Consider the following 13846-nt stretch of genomic DNA (forward strand, 5'->3'; position numbering starts at 1 on the left):
TTCAAACGACCCAAACCTTCAAGTTACTCAAACCTTCAAGGGACCCAAACCGTCAAGGGACCCAAACCTTCAAGGGACCCAAACCTTCAAGTGACCCAAACCTTCAAGTGACCCAAACCTTCAAGGGACCCAAACCTTCAAGGGACCCAAACCTTCAAGTGACCCAAACCTTCAAGGGACCCAAACTTTAAGTGACCCAAACCTTCAAATGACCCAAACCTTCAAGTACCCTACACCTTCAAGGATCCAAACCTTCAAGTGACCCAAACCTTGAAGTGACCCAAACCTTCAAGTGACCCAACCCTTCAAGTACCCTACACCTTCAAGGATCCAAACCTTCAAGTGACCCAAACCTTCAAGTGACCCAAACCTTCAAGTACCCTACACCTTCAAGGGACCCAAACCTTCAAGTGACCCTAACCTTCAAGTGACCCAAACCTTCAAGTACCCTACACCTTCAAATGACCCAAACCTTCAAGGGACCCAAAACCTCAAGTGACCCAAACCTTCAAGGGACCCAAACCATCAAGGGACCCAAACCTTCAAGTGACCCAAACCTTCAAGTACCCTACACCTTCAAATGACCCAAACCTTCAAGGGACCCAAAACCTCAAGTGACCCAAACCATCAAGGGACCCAAACCTTCAAGGGACCCAAACCTTCAAGTGACCCAAACCTTCAAGGGACCCAAACCTTCAAGTAACCTAAACCTTCAAGTGACCTAAACCTTCAAGTGACCCAAACCTTCAAGTGACCCAAACCTTCAAGTGACCCAAACCTTCAAGGGACCCAAACCTTCAAGTGACCTAAATCTTCAAGTGACCCAAACCTTCATGTGACCCAAACCTTCAAGGGACCCAAACCTTCAAGTGACTCAAAATTTCAAGGGACCCAAACCCTCAAGTGACCCAAACCTTCAAGGGATCCAATCCTTCAATTGACCCAAACCTTCAAGGGACCCAAACCTTCAAGTGACCCAAACCTTCAAGTAACCTAAACCTTCATGTGACCCAAACCTTCATGTGACCCAAACCTTCAAGGGACCCAAACCTTCAAGTGACCCAAACCTTCAAGGGACCCAAACCTTCAAACGACCCAAACCTTCAAGTGACTCAAACCTTCAAGGGACCCAAACCTTCAAGGGACCCAAACCTTCAAGGGACCCAAACCTTCAAGTGACCCAAACCTTCAAGTGACCCAAACCTTCAAGGGACCCAAACCTTCAAGGGACCCAAACCTTCAAGTGACCCAAACCTTCAAGTGACCCAAACCTTCAAGGGACCCAAACTTTAAGTGACCCATAACCTTCAAATGACCCAAACCTTCACGTAGTGCAAGGAAGTGTCCGCATTCCCTGCATGGTTTACTCCTTGGCACAGAGCATGTGTTGTAGACCACGATGGAGTGTCCACAGCTGACCCCAACCCTACCAGTCACTCTGCAAAGTGTCCTAACACCATAAGAAATGTGCTGTTCTCAAGCTGACGCCCTCCTTCCAACGCATGCAAGTATCATCTCCTATATATGCAGCCCATCCCGCAGAGACAAGACAGCTCCAGCCTGCTCCTGGCATCCTGCAGTCTGGAGGCCTTGGTGTGGCAGAGTAACATCCCTTGAATCAAGGAGACCAAAATATCTCCCTGAGAGTGAAGGAAGCGACAGATACAGCCGAACACAACAAATTATGTAGGGGAATATATTAGGTAGATCTGCAAAATTATGACCAACTTGGGGTCTGATTCACAAACGTAAACTTAGACCAAAAGTCTAACTAAAAGTCTAAGTTTAGACTAAAAGTCTTAGTTTAGACCTGGAGTCTAAATTAAGTAGTAGTAAAGGTAGACTTTAGGTCTAAACTTAGACTTTTGGTCTACGTTTACCTCTGGCAATCAGGCCACTGGTGAGGAGACTTGCCGGAAATAGTTAAAAATACTCAATACATTTCTAGGCGGAGGGCTCTGTTTGAGCAATGGCGTTCTCTAAAGTAAAAAAGTGTTGAGTAGATGAATCTTATTGCTGATCAACTCTTTGGCTTAACATTAAGGCTTCCTGTTTTCCATTTTTACCGATTTTTACAGATAAATACAGACAGTAAACAATCTATTTCCTATCTGTATTTATTTTTTAAAGTGAAAAAATACAAAAAAAGGTGCTTCTTATGACTGTCTCTCTATGTTGTCGTTCATGAATTCCAGACCAACTACTAAGCAGATAAACACCACAGGGATTTGAAAAGAGGGCGAGATTCCCTTCAATACAGGCATATGTTAACATATATTTGTATATAATTGTTTATATTTACTTCCCAGTGTAGTGCTTTATTATATTTGGCTGCTTAACTTCCTAAAACGCGAAGGGCATCAACGGATTAGGGCACATGTTTATCAGTTAAATACATGTGGAAATATACCAATTTATGACCCCATTTATTCTCTAAACATAAAATGAAAATGGATAAATACCAGTAAATTGGCCCAAAAATCAAGATGCTTAAATACTGAAAGAATGTTTTTTTAAAATAAATACCATATACTTACAATGCTTGGCAAATGGCTCTAATTTCTAATAACTATCTCCCTGTCCCCCCCCCCCCCACAGAATGAAGATGTAAACGAGAAGCTGCATCCCTGAGTGGAGGACCCAAGGAACTAAAATGCGCCTGGAAGATGTCTATGCCAACAGGGAGAAGAGTTTGGATGGTTTTTATGAGGAGCTCCGCCGGAAGTATCCCAACACCTTCTCCCGGGCACCTGCTTTGGGGACAGGAAAGACTGCTGCCTCAAGGTTACCCCAGTTGGAGGGTCCAGTTGGGCCAGCACCTTCTACAGCCTTGTCGGCATCTGTATCCCAGAGTGCGTCCACCAGCAGATGGACCCAGGATGGCTTCCTGTCCAAGGTGCACTTCCAGAAAGCTCAGTCCGGCCACGTCCAGGGCCCGGGCCCGGGACAGCGTTATGCGGGGCCTCTCATCATCAAGGACAGCGTCATCATCGTCCCGTCCTGGAACCCACGCGAGTCCAGCAGCGGCTATGAAGTGTCCTCTGTTCGATTGCCCAACTTGAGATCACAGGTTGAACGGAACCAGGAAGCTCTGCTGAGCAGGCGGAACCAGCAGAAGCAGGATGGGGAGCACCTGGGTGGATCTCAGGCGAAGGTGAAGCCACCAACCCAGACCAGCGACAATGTTCAGAATCCAGAACCAAGACCTGCCAGTAGTGGCCCGTCCACCCATGACGGCAGTGACCCTCAGGAGGGTAACTCGGCCGAATGGACAAGGACCTCTGCGGGGTGCCCAGACCCCCTTGGCACCATCATGAAAGAGCTTCTACCCAACAAGCCCAGCAGGCTGATGAAGGAGCCTCAAACTGAAACCAAAGAACTGGCCAGGAGGAAAGGTAAGGGTTGTGTGTCAGAGTCAAGGGTCTCAGCCTGCTAGGACCAGGTAGAGCAGGGCTTTTGTTTTCAACCCATCTTGATTGGAGTTTCATTATCAATAGTACAGTGAGTAAGTCCGCATCTGTTGACTGGTGTAGACTAGCTTTCCAAGCAGTAACCATCATAAGCCCCCATATTATTGTACACATTTTCAGAATCATCAGGAAATACGTGTTCCATAAGCTCCTCAACCTGTCAAACATTTCGAACAGTGCGACAATTCAATGGCAGACATTAACAGTGGTAATAGAGGACAAACAGACGCATCCCATCCTTGTCGCCAAAATGTAGTGAAATGAAGATGGTCCAATACAGTTAGTTTTCCATGTAGGTTTATTGAAGTAAGGAGTTACATAGGGGAGAGCCCCACCAGGGGCAGCCTCACTGCTGCTCACCCATCTCCAACTGACCCTCACACACACAAACATTCCATTCACCAGCATTCTCTCACACATACACTCAGCTCAGATTGAGCAGCAGGAGTGACAACTTCCCATCCATTGTTTGCAGACCCCCATGATACACACCCTGGTGCAGCGGGCCCTGCATCGACTACCACTTCCAACTTATGACATCATCAGTGATGGCGCTAGGCTCGCCACACTCTTCCCTTTTGGAGAGCTGGAGGGGACGGCGGGAACAGAGAGCATAGAGGGTTCCATACATCCAGACCAATGTCGCCATACTATAACAGTATGCCCGCACGCACTCGGGAGCGTGGAGGCGGTCTGTGGTTCCTGAAGGGTGTCCATCAGGCCTCCCATTCTGCCGCGATAGGCCGCTTCCGCAGTCCACACGCCTCTTTCTGCCTCAGTGCTGAGGGCCCGAGCACTCACCTACTCTCCATTTATAACAGCAACAATTTAGGAATTGAGGCAAAGATGTCTGCACCACTGTTAGAATACCACACTTATGTCTGTACAGAAGGTGCTAGTACCAGGAACGTAATCCCTATACGGTCCTAACAGGGAATAGAGAAAACCCCATTCCCTTAACAACATGCACACATAATCTGGTCTACTCTGCACCCTTCAAGAGTTCAATACATTGTTTAAATTCTGCAAAATAGTGATCTTAGTGAATACAAAGTATTTAGTCGTTTTCCCAAAAAAACAGAAAACAAAGGATCTTCGCTTCAATTCAGTTCTTTATTCAGTTTTCTTTTTTTAAAAGGCAGAAAGCCAGATAGCCAACGCGTTTCATCCGTTACCGGACTTCTTCAGGGCTGATTAAACTGTGTCACAGTCATGGGTCTGGTACATTTCATGCTGATGATTGTTTGTCAATTTGCTTACGTCCTTTATTTTTAAAATAAGAAGACTCCAGTAAATTGACAGTTCATTTACTCTTAGTATTTTCAGTCAAAAAGGTAAAGCTGCAAATAAGCGTAGTCACAGTCACAATGTGGTCGTCTGACGAACTGAATTGAAGCGAAGATCCGTTGTTTGCTGTTTGTTTGGGAAAACAACTAAATACTTTGTATTCAATAAGATCACTATTTTGCAGAATTTAAACAATGTATTGAACTCTTGAAGGGTGCAGACCAAGTTCTGTGTGTATACTCTCCATATATGGTTGCCTTTACTACCCTCATGCACAATGCTCTTGACATATAATGGGCTGGGGGACGGAGAGAGATAGTGTATAGGGTACGCGTTTGCACTCTCCCTTCAATATCACACACACTTGTCCGGCTCCCACACTTGAGAGCCAAATATGGGGGCACGTGGTACATGTGGGTGTCTTTTCTGCCCAGCATAGGGACAGGAGATCTATTTACCTCTAATGCATTAGGGCTCTGCCACTGGACACACAACCCCTAAATTACCGAGTGCGGCTATAAAAACTAGTCCCCTACTTCATTAATGGCGGATTAATTTACTGATTGCATGATTACAGGTTTTCATTAATTTCCTTCTTCAATTGCAAATCAACATGGCTAAAACACATTGACAGAGCCAACATCTCTAGCAGAGGCGGGCCTATTGGCTATGCCAATACTTGTTTCAGATGTGTTCGATAAAGTTAGCGAAGCCTGCAGTGTTTAGATTTTAGGCTGATTGCACATGTTGTTCAACTGTCTGTTGCTCTAAAATACAGCCACAGCCTCATTACTAACTAACTATCTTTTCTTGACACACCCTCTGCTTCTCTCTGTTTTTCTTGCTCCCTTCCCTCTCCTCCTTTCTCATTCCCTCTATTGCTCCCCCATGTGTAAGCTGATCTTCCTCACCTTCATGTCACCCATGCACATCTATCTATCTATCTATCTATCTATCTATCTATCTATCTATCTATCTATCTATCTATCTATCTATCTATCTATCTATCTATCTATCTATCTATCTATCTATCTATCTATCTATCTATCTATCTATCTATCTATCTATCTATCTATCTATCTATCTATCTATCTATCTATCTATCTATCTATCTATCTATCTATCTATCTATCTATCTATCTGTCTGTCTGTCTGTCTGTCTGTCTGTCTGTCTGTCTGTCTGTCTGTCTGTCTGTCTGTCTGTCTGTCTGTCTATCTATTTGTCTCCAATGCTCTTTCGTCCCTTTACTCCCAGGTGGCCCCCCAGCAGAGAGCGGCCGCAGCCATGGACTCTCCATGTTGTACACCCCCTCTCCGGCCAAGATGTTCAGGTACATGACACTGGGTGGTGAAAGACCCCCCATCTCCAGAACTACTTGCACTGACGGTGGGAGGGGTGGTGGGTGAGGCAGCGTGTGGGGGTGGGGGAGAAGGGTCCATCTTGGGATCCATAAAAACCTGAAAATGTCTATGTTAAAAAAAGTGATGTCTTGATTTGATTTGAAGAAAATGTGGCAGCTTTGCGACCCTTTATACCCTGGACAGTGTGTAAATGTGTTTGTATTTATATAGCGCACTTCTACCCCGATGTCTCGTAGCGCTGTATTCATACCGCTGTGGAACCCTTCCTGGCTTTCCTGTGAGATGTACACTCCTGGGCACCCCCAAGGTAAAGCGAGGCATCCAAGCGCTGCTGGGGCCGTTGTGGGGATTAGGCAAGCTATTGCCCAGAGTCACAGAGTGGGACCCATGATTAGACTAGGCACCGAGGCGAAAATTATCAGGTCCGGGGAGATTGAGTCCAAGAGCTGCCGAGGCGGGAATCGAACCCTGGTCCCGGGCCAGACCTCTGCATCAGGGTCTGCCGCTCTAACCATTGAGCCACGCTTCTCCACCATGACCACCCAGACCCAGTGTCTGGGAGGGCAGTGCAGCTGAGCCCTGGGTCCCTCTACCTGTTCAGTGTGCGGGAGGGCAGTGCGGCTGAGCTCAGGTCTCTGTACCTGTAGAGTGAGTGCCTGGGAGGACAGTGTGGCTGAGCCCTGGGTCCCTCTACCTGTACAGTGTGTGGGAGGGCAGTGCGGCTGAGCTCAGGTCCCTGTACCTGTAAAGTGTCTGGGAGGGCAGTGTGGCTGAGCCCTGGGTCCCTCTACCTGTACATTGTCTGGGAGGGCAGTGTGGCTGAGCCCTGGGCCCCTCTACCTGTACAGTGTCTGGAGGGCAGTGCGGCTGTGCCCTGGGTCCCTCTGCCTGTACAGTGTATGGGAGGGCAGTGCGGCTGAGCCCTGGGTCCCTGTATCTGTACGGTGTGTGGGAGGGCAGTGTGGCTGAGCCCTGGGTCCCCGTACCTGTACAGTGTCTGGGAGGGCAGTGTGCCTGAGCCCTGGGTCCCTGTACCTGTACGGTGTGTGGGAGGGCATGACCAGGAATGAATACACTGATTCACATACTCATCAATAACTGCATTGACTGCAATAGAGATCGCTGTACAGAACACCACCAGACACATGACTACGATGTAGCCAGCCCAGCACAGACACCATTTTTAGACAGCATTAGACTATCTACGTGCAGGCGTCCTTATGGACAACTGCATTCCTACAAACACTAAGTCAAGGTTCCCATGGATGTGGCCTCAGCACTTGGCTGACGCTCGAACTGTTATAAAAGATTTGTGAGTCTTTATCAGCACATAAGCAATAGGCACACTACTCTCTGATCAGGGCCCTGCATTTATGTCTCGAACTTACAAAGAAGCCATGGCCAGTTTGGGCATTGCATTGCGGTACTCTTCTCCATTCCTTCCTGAGGGAAATTCGGTTGTGGAAAGAAAAAAACGGGATATAAAGCAGTCTATAACAGCTAGGGTATTAGATTCGGGTGATGGGTGGGTCAAACATCTTTATGGGGTCTAATGCTCCTTAAATAATTTGCCAAGAAGTTCTCTAGGGGGTTTCACTCCATATGAGGCCCTATTTGGGACAGGAATGTTGGTACCGGACCTTGATTTGAAAGGCACAGTGGTGGAAAATAAACCATTTGATATCAAACATCGTTTGGCTGTATTACAGGACTTAAATGAACTAAGATCAAAACAAAGCAACGTGTTCCTGAAGTCAACCACCACTGGGGAAAATCCAGCCGCCCCAGCAAGGCCTGTCTAGATCCAAAAGCTTGGGGATCTAGTCAGAAAGAAGATCGCGGACAAAAGGATTTGTGTCCATCAACCTGATCAAACCACACTATGCGGCCAATACTAAGCAGTAAGCCATGTGGACTCCGACCTAGTAGCAGACGCACTCCTCTAGCTACTATCCAAGAGGTTCAAACTGAGAGACTCATCAACTTTGAAGATTCTACAGTGAGAAATGAAGGACTAAGCAACAATGCTATGGAACTCGTTCCTCTTGATACCCAAATAACAGTTCGTCCTGATACACCTGTCTACAACGAAGTAACAAGTGATCACCTGGTTCCAGTGATTTCAACGAATCCTGATGCAATTCCAACCATTGACAGAACTGCCTCTGGCTATTTCTTTAACTCTGATACGTTTTCAGAGGATCCCAGCGAACCTGGAACTACGCCAGCACAAACAACTTTCAAAGAACAAGCAACAGACTTTTTTCATCTCCTGAAAAAGACTTATCTGGTTTCACCATGAATTGAACTATGGATTGTTTTGGGAATATTTTTCTTTCTACTTTGGCTAGCTTTGGTAATGACTATGAGTATGCTGATGAATGGAAGATATATTCAAATGGACACAGCTAGTAAAAGAGTGAACTTACTTCTGCAGCCACACAAATAATCCCACCTTGAAGCAAGAGCCTTGTCGCGCGGGACACACTGCTTAAGCGTGGGACACACTGTTCCTAGTGTAACCAGGTGCTATATAAAAGGTGTTATTATTTGTCAGCAGTGAACATTACAGCCATTCCTATACAAGATGGTATAGTTTGGGACAAAACTGAATATGATATATTTGGCCTGTCGGAACTTTTGAAGATTCCACACTTATTTAAAATTTCATTAATTAAGGGTTTGTTATGCGCTAGAATCGACTCCCGAAGGAGTATCTCTGCGCAGTAAACCACTGGGGAACCCGTCCTGGCTTTCCCTGTGAGATGGTCCCTACTGGGTATCTCCAAGGTGAAACCAGGCATCCCCGGCGTATGTGGGGGGCCGTTGTGGGGATGAGGCAAGCTAATGCCCAGAGTTGCCGAGTGTGATCCCTGGTTAGAGTAGGCACCAAGGTGAGAATTATCGAGTCCGCTGACGCTGGTCCACGACCCTGCCGCGTCGGGAATTGAACCCTGGTCCCGGGCCGTCCTCTGCTCCCAGGTCTGCCGCCTCTAACCAGTGAGCCACACCACTGCACTGCATAAGTGACTTTATTACCTCTAGTACCTTTTCTGATGATTGGGACTTCGAGACTGTTAATAACATGATGTCTGATCTAGTAATGTCTGCAGCATTCTCTAATTATGAATACTTAGAGGGTTCATCAGACTATGAACAGCTATATTGTTACAACCACTATGGTCATTATTTCTTGCATAAATATGCATCACCTAGAAATGTATTTATGTATAACCAATGGAAACATTGTCCTACACCTCCACAGGGTAGCTCAAAGAAATTTCCATATTTTTCAGAGTTCAACATATCCAATCCAGAAACGTTTTTCTTTAAAAATGTGAAAAAGACAGGAACGAAAAAAATATATTAACCAATACAAAACAGATTTACCCTGCAGTCTTTATTGCCCAACTGTCTAGACAGGGTTTCGACTTTTGGAAAGACACAATTGACACAATAGCTGTCTGGAGTACAAAAGATTGGCAAGTCCAGGGGATAGAAGCTTTGTTTAGAACCTGTATCATCCCAGAGCAAATAATGTTTTTGAACGACACTGTCCAACAAACGTCATGCCTTGGGTTAGCCAAGGTAAAAGACATGAACACTCCGTCCATACCTGCACCTGCAAGTAACAGCACTACACAGGGGGAGGTCAACGTACATACTATTTTGCATCACAACAGATCAGATCCTGAATGGGAAAAATGGTTGCTCTGGCCCACAGACACAAACATCTGTCAAGATCGATTCCTGAACAAAATACAGGGTTTTAATATCAATAGGCCAGACCCACGCTATGTTCAAAGACAGCATACAGGGGTAGTAACAACATACAGTGTAGGGAAACTATGCCTTGATTGGCTCCAGAATTCTACACTAGAGGATGTGAAACAACACTTTTATTTACTTAAAGAAGGCGCAGATCTTAAGGAATACTTGCTAGGTCCAAGAACGTGCATATATGCCGGTATCTACGCTGCTTATAATGAAATATGGAAGGTTACCCAAGCAGATGCTGACGAAAGAATACGAGAAATTGATTGTATTAATTTAGAGAAATCTCTCGCTGTAGTCGACAATGGGTTAACGGCTCTGTCATCCAGTATATATTCATTGGGCAACATTGTATCCTCTGCCATAGACATTATGGAACAAGACTTGGTCATGTGGCAACATGGGCAGTCTCAATTACATTCTATTCTGCTATTAGGCTGGACGCTACAAAATCTGCGTGCAGGCTATGTGCCTTGGCGTTTAATCAACACAACTTCTCTCTTTTCAGAATACAATCTCACTGATAAACAGATCCAACTGGCACAAAGGGGAACAAAGTATACAGTGCTGAGCATTGAAAAACTGGAAACATTTCCATTTACGGTAGCAGAGAAACCAGCTACTGAGTGGATCATTCATGGCAAGAATATTCTGCCTGTTACAGCTTTCCATTTTCAGTATTGCCTAGAACATATACCAGCAGGCAAATATGAAAGGTTGGGTAAAGAATACATCAAGACATCCTGGGATTTATCTTACAGACGCAGAGGTTTGAGAGGGGACGTGAAGTGTTTCTTAGCAGTACAAACTGTTAAAATGCACTAAGCGGTTCTCTCTTATGTCAGGGTATTAATTTACACGGGGCTTGTAACGGTTCCACTGCAAACCTATCCTGTAGTTTGGACTACTTTTGAATGGAAGTTACCTCATGTTGAATGATCATAGCTGCTGTGGCATTTTGCCAGGCATCCCGTATCTACTAACGGTTACTTCCAGGGTCCCTTGCTGTATGCAAATCTTTTTCCCCCAAATAGACACAGTCAGGGAGTCGCCTCTATGGCCTTCACTGAACATCTCTTCTATACGAGTTGATACTCTAAGCAGAATGAAAGCCATTCTTTTGCAACAAACCATGCCTTTGACCTCGGCCAAAGAAACCTCTGATCTACAAGTCACAAGGACTTCGGCTGAGATACAGGCCCTTTTGAATACAAACTGCTCTATACATGTCTCAGAAATATTGGGACGTATCTTAAACATGTCTGATATGAGCGGTATTGTACATGTATTTAAGAACGTGTGTTCAGGACTGTTAGTACCCTTTCAAGCAGTCCTCAGAATAATTCCCAACTTCGTGCACTCGCTGTTGGGTGGACTGCCGCTAATTGTAGCACTTGTTGCAGGGATCCTGTTTTTGTTCCTGTTTCTACGCTATGGAAAGCCAAATCACCAGCGTCACTCCCAGCAACGTGGAGAAAGCTCTACTGGAAAGGAAGTGTCGTGAGCGCATTGTCCAAATTTTGGGTTTACCTCATCTACGAGAATTAAATACCACACAGTTTCTATCATTCAGACCAATCTGGCAAGACTGCATATTACCTGTTCTACACTGCCTGCTTTGCGGAGAAGAATGCATGCTAGACATCTGTTTAACACTCCCATCAGTCATGCCTACGGATATCGCTACTCTGCTGGACCCGGTAATGGCCCATGCTCTGTGTTGTCCCCAGAGGCTACCAATCCTGATGATGGCATTCATTGAGATGTCACAGACGCAAATTGCTGCTGCTGAGGTACGAGAGGAAACAACAGGCACGCAGGTAACATCGGAAACGAACATTGCTGTTGCTTCCAATGCCGAAAGCGATGCTTCGCATCTATGTGCAGTTAATCTTCTAAAAAAGGTATTCCAACTCTCACCTACAACAGTAGACGACTTATTGTCTACAGACATAGAAGATTTCATGTTTTCTCCAAGCCCATACACTGACTTTTGATTCGACACACAGTGTACCGGGAAATCTTTGAATTTGGCCTTCACTTTTCACCAACAAAGACAATCCTTGGAACTTTTTCCTTTGATTAATTTTTTTCTTCCAAATTGTTATTTTTCTTTTTTTGGACACAGTAATCTGCTTACAGTAGAACTATTTATAGAGAATAGATTTCTTTGAACACTTCCAGGGGCAATATGTCACCTTGTCAACAAACAATTTTGTTTATGTAACCTGATATGAAATGGTTTCGTACCTTTTTCTTCTGTATTTACGAGCCATTTCATAATGTATATACTCATGTTCATTCGTCTAGCATTCAATGTCAACATATGCTTAGAATGAAACAGTTCTTTAATATGTACAGCACCATTGCATTTCATGCATAGCATCCGTTTTAAATGCATTTTTTCGAAATATGTTTTTAGACATGTTTTTAGCAAATCATGTGAAACTCTATTTTAATATTTGTTAGCCTGTTTAGCATTTAGTAAATGTTGTTCATATGAAACTGGAGTGGGTGTTGTGTTTAGATTTAGATACCCGTACTTAGGTTTCCCGAATCATGCCCTTATATAGGCACAACTCTCCTTGCCCTTATTTAGGCATAGAATCCCAGTCCTTATTAAGGCATTGCCCATGCAAACCAAATACAGGCATGGTCACCTACATCCGTCCATCCCACGTCACAACGAGTTCTTAGAAACCAGACTCTTAAGCCATTCGGACTTCCCCTGCTTGGATTATTGATTTCTCCAAGAACTCATTTATTATGCATGAACAACTATTCCTTAGGGGCTCGTTCATGATGTTCCTCTGTCCGACTTTTACATCAATGCTAGCATTCCTAAGCACCTTCCAGGTATAAATATACCTTCACTTACCCTGGCAGACTATGGCTTGGCTACACAGCTCGATACGGCTTGCCACGGCAAGTTCGGAAAGAATTCAAGTCCCCGCCTGACGCACAAACCAGACGCTGTCATCCTCATCGCAGAGAATCCAGCTCCAGTGTTTCTGACTCCCTTTGCGGGGTGTTAGAGATCGAGACCCGGAAAGAGATTCCAACCCATCTCATTCTAAGGTATTGAGCAGACTAGAACCTAGAGGGACTCTTGGCAATACAAACTATAGCTAAACTCTACTATAGAAAACAGCACCTACTTCTTACCTTGTACTACACTTAGGTTAGGTACACTGGGGTAGAACTAGTTAGAAGCACCAGGCGAGTATTCACATTTTAGCCTGTGTTATCTATGTATGTATTTATGAATATATGTCATAGCTCAAAACCATGCTATTGCAGTATTATTTTATCTTACTGCTCACACTGTACGTATTATATTTCGCATTCTGTCTTATCTCTTGCACGAGAAATAAGACTGTTCAATAAACCCTTTTTATTGAAACGCCCGTCTATCTATTTCTGTGTAACTCTGCAGAAAGGAAGCATGCACAATTGACTGAGTGAAAGTGTTATCTATTGTTTCCACGATATTGAGAACTGTTCCGATTCTAAGGGAAACAAAGTTGTCATGTTGATGCCGTTGTCAGGAACTAATCCCTTCTTGTTCATTCGAGAAGTTTCTAGTGACCTCTGAGTTAGCTGGCACACAAAGTAATTAACTTTAATATAATGCAATTTAGTGGTTTGCAGGCAATATATGGTTTGGATTCAACTCATTTTGTTAAGTATTTACAAATAAGGAGCTTTATGACGACAAAAACTGGAGGGTTGGCGGGATTTAACTCGAACCCCATTCTGGACATTATAGAGAATGGCACAGAGGGTACAATAAGAAGATTTTACTCTGAGTTGATAGAGCATCAAGCCGATGATTTGGAAAAGTTTGAGAATAAGTGGACACAGAAACTGGGGGTTGAGAAGAAATGTTTTCATAGATCATTGGAATTAGGTCAGAAACTCCTGTGTTCAGCACCACTCCAGGCACACCATTA

The 13846-nt window shown here is 44.7% G+C and overlaps 1 protein-coding gene across 1 annotated transcript in view; it reads left to right on the forward strand.

Moving 5' to 3' along the window:
• The window catches only part of LOC147718028 (uncharacterized), a 182902-nt gene that overhangs the window by 44590 nt on the left and 124466 nt on the right, over positions 1-13846 (forward strand). The window contains exons 2-3 of the mRNA XM_086924845.1: positions 2599-3395; positions 6013-6088. Of these exons, the coding sequence (XP_086780971.1) occupies positions 2654-3395; positions 6013-6088 (818 nt within the window). The 5' untranslated portion in view covers positions 2599-2653. The remainder of the gene's footprint in view (positions 1-2598; positions 3396-6012; positions 6089-13846) is intronic.

The sequence above is a fragment of the Lissotriton vulgaris genome, chromosome 5 (assembly GCF_964263255.1).
Source record: "Lissotriton vulgaris chromosome 5, aLisVul1.2, whole genome shotgun sequence".
In the NCBI taxonomy this organism is placed as follows: domain Eukaryota; kingdom Metazoa; phylum Chordata; class Amphibia; order Caudata; family Salamandridae; genus Lissotriton; species Lissotriton vulgaris.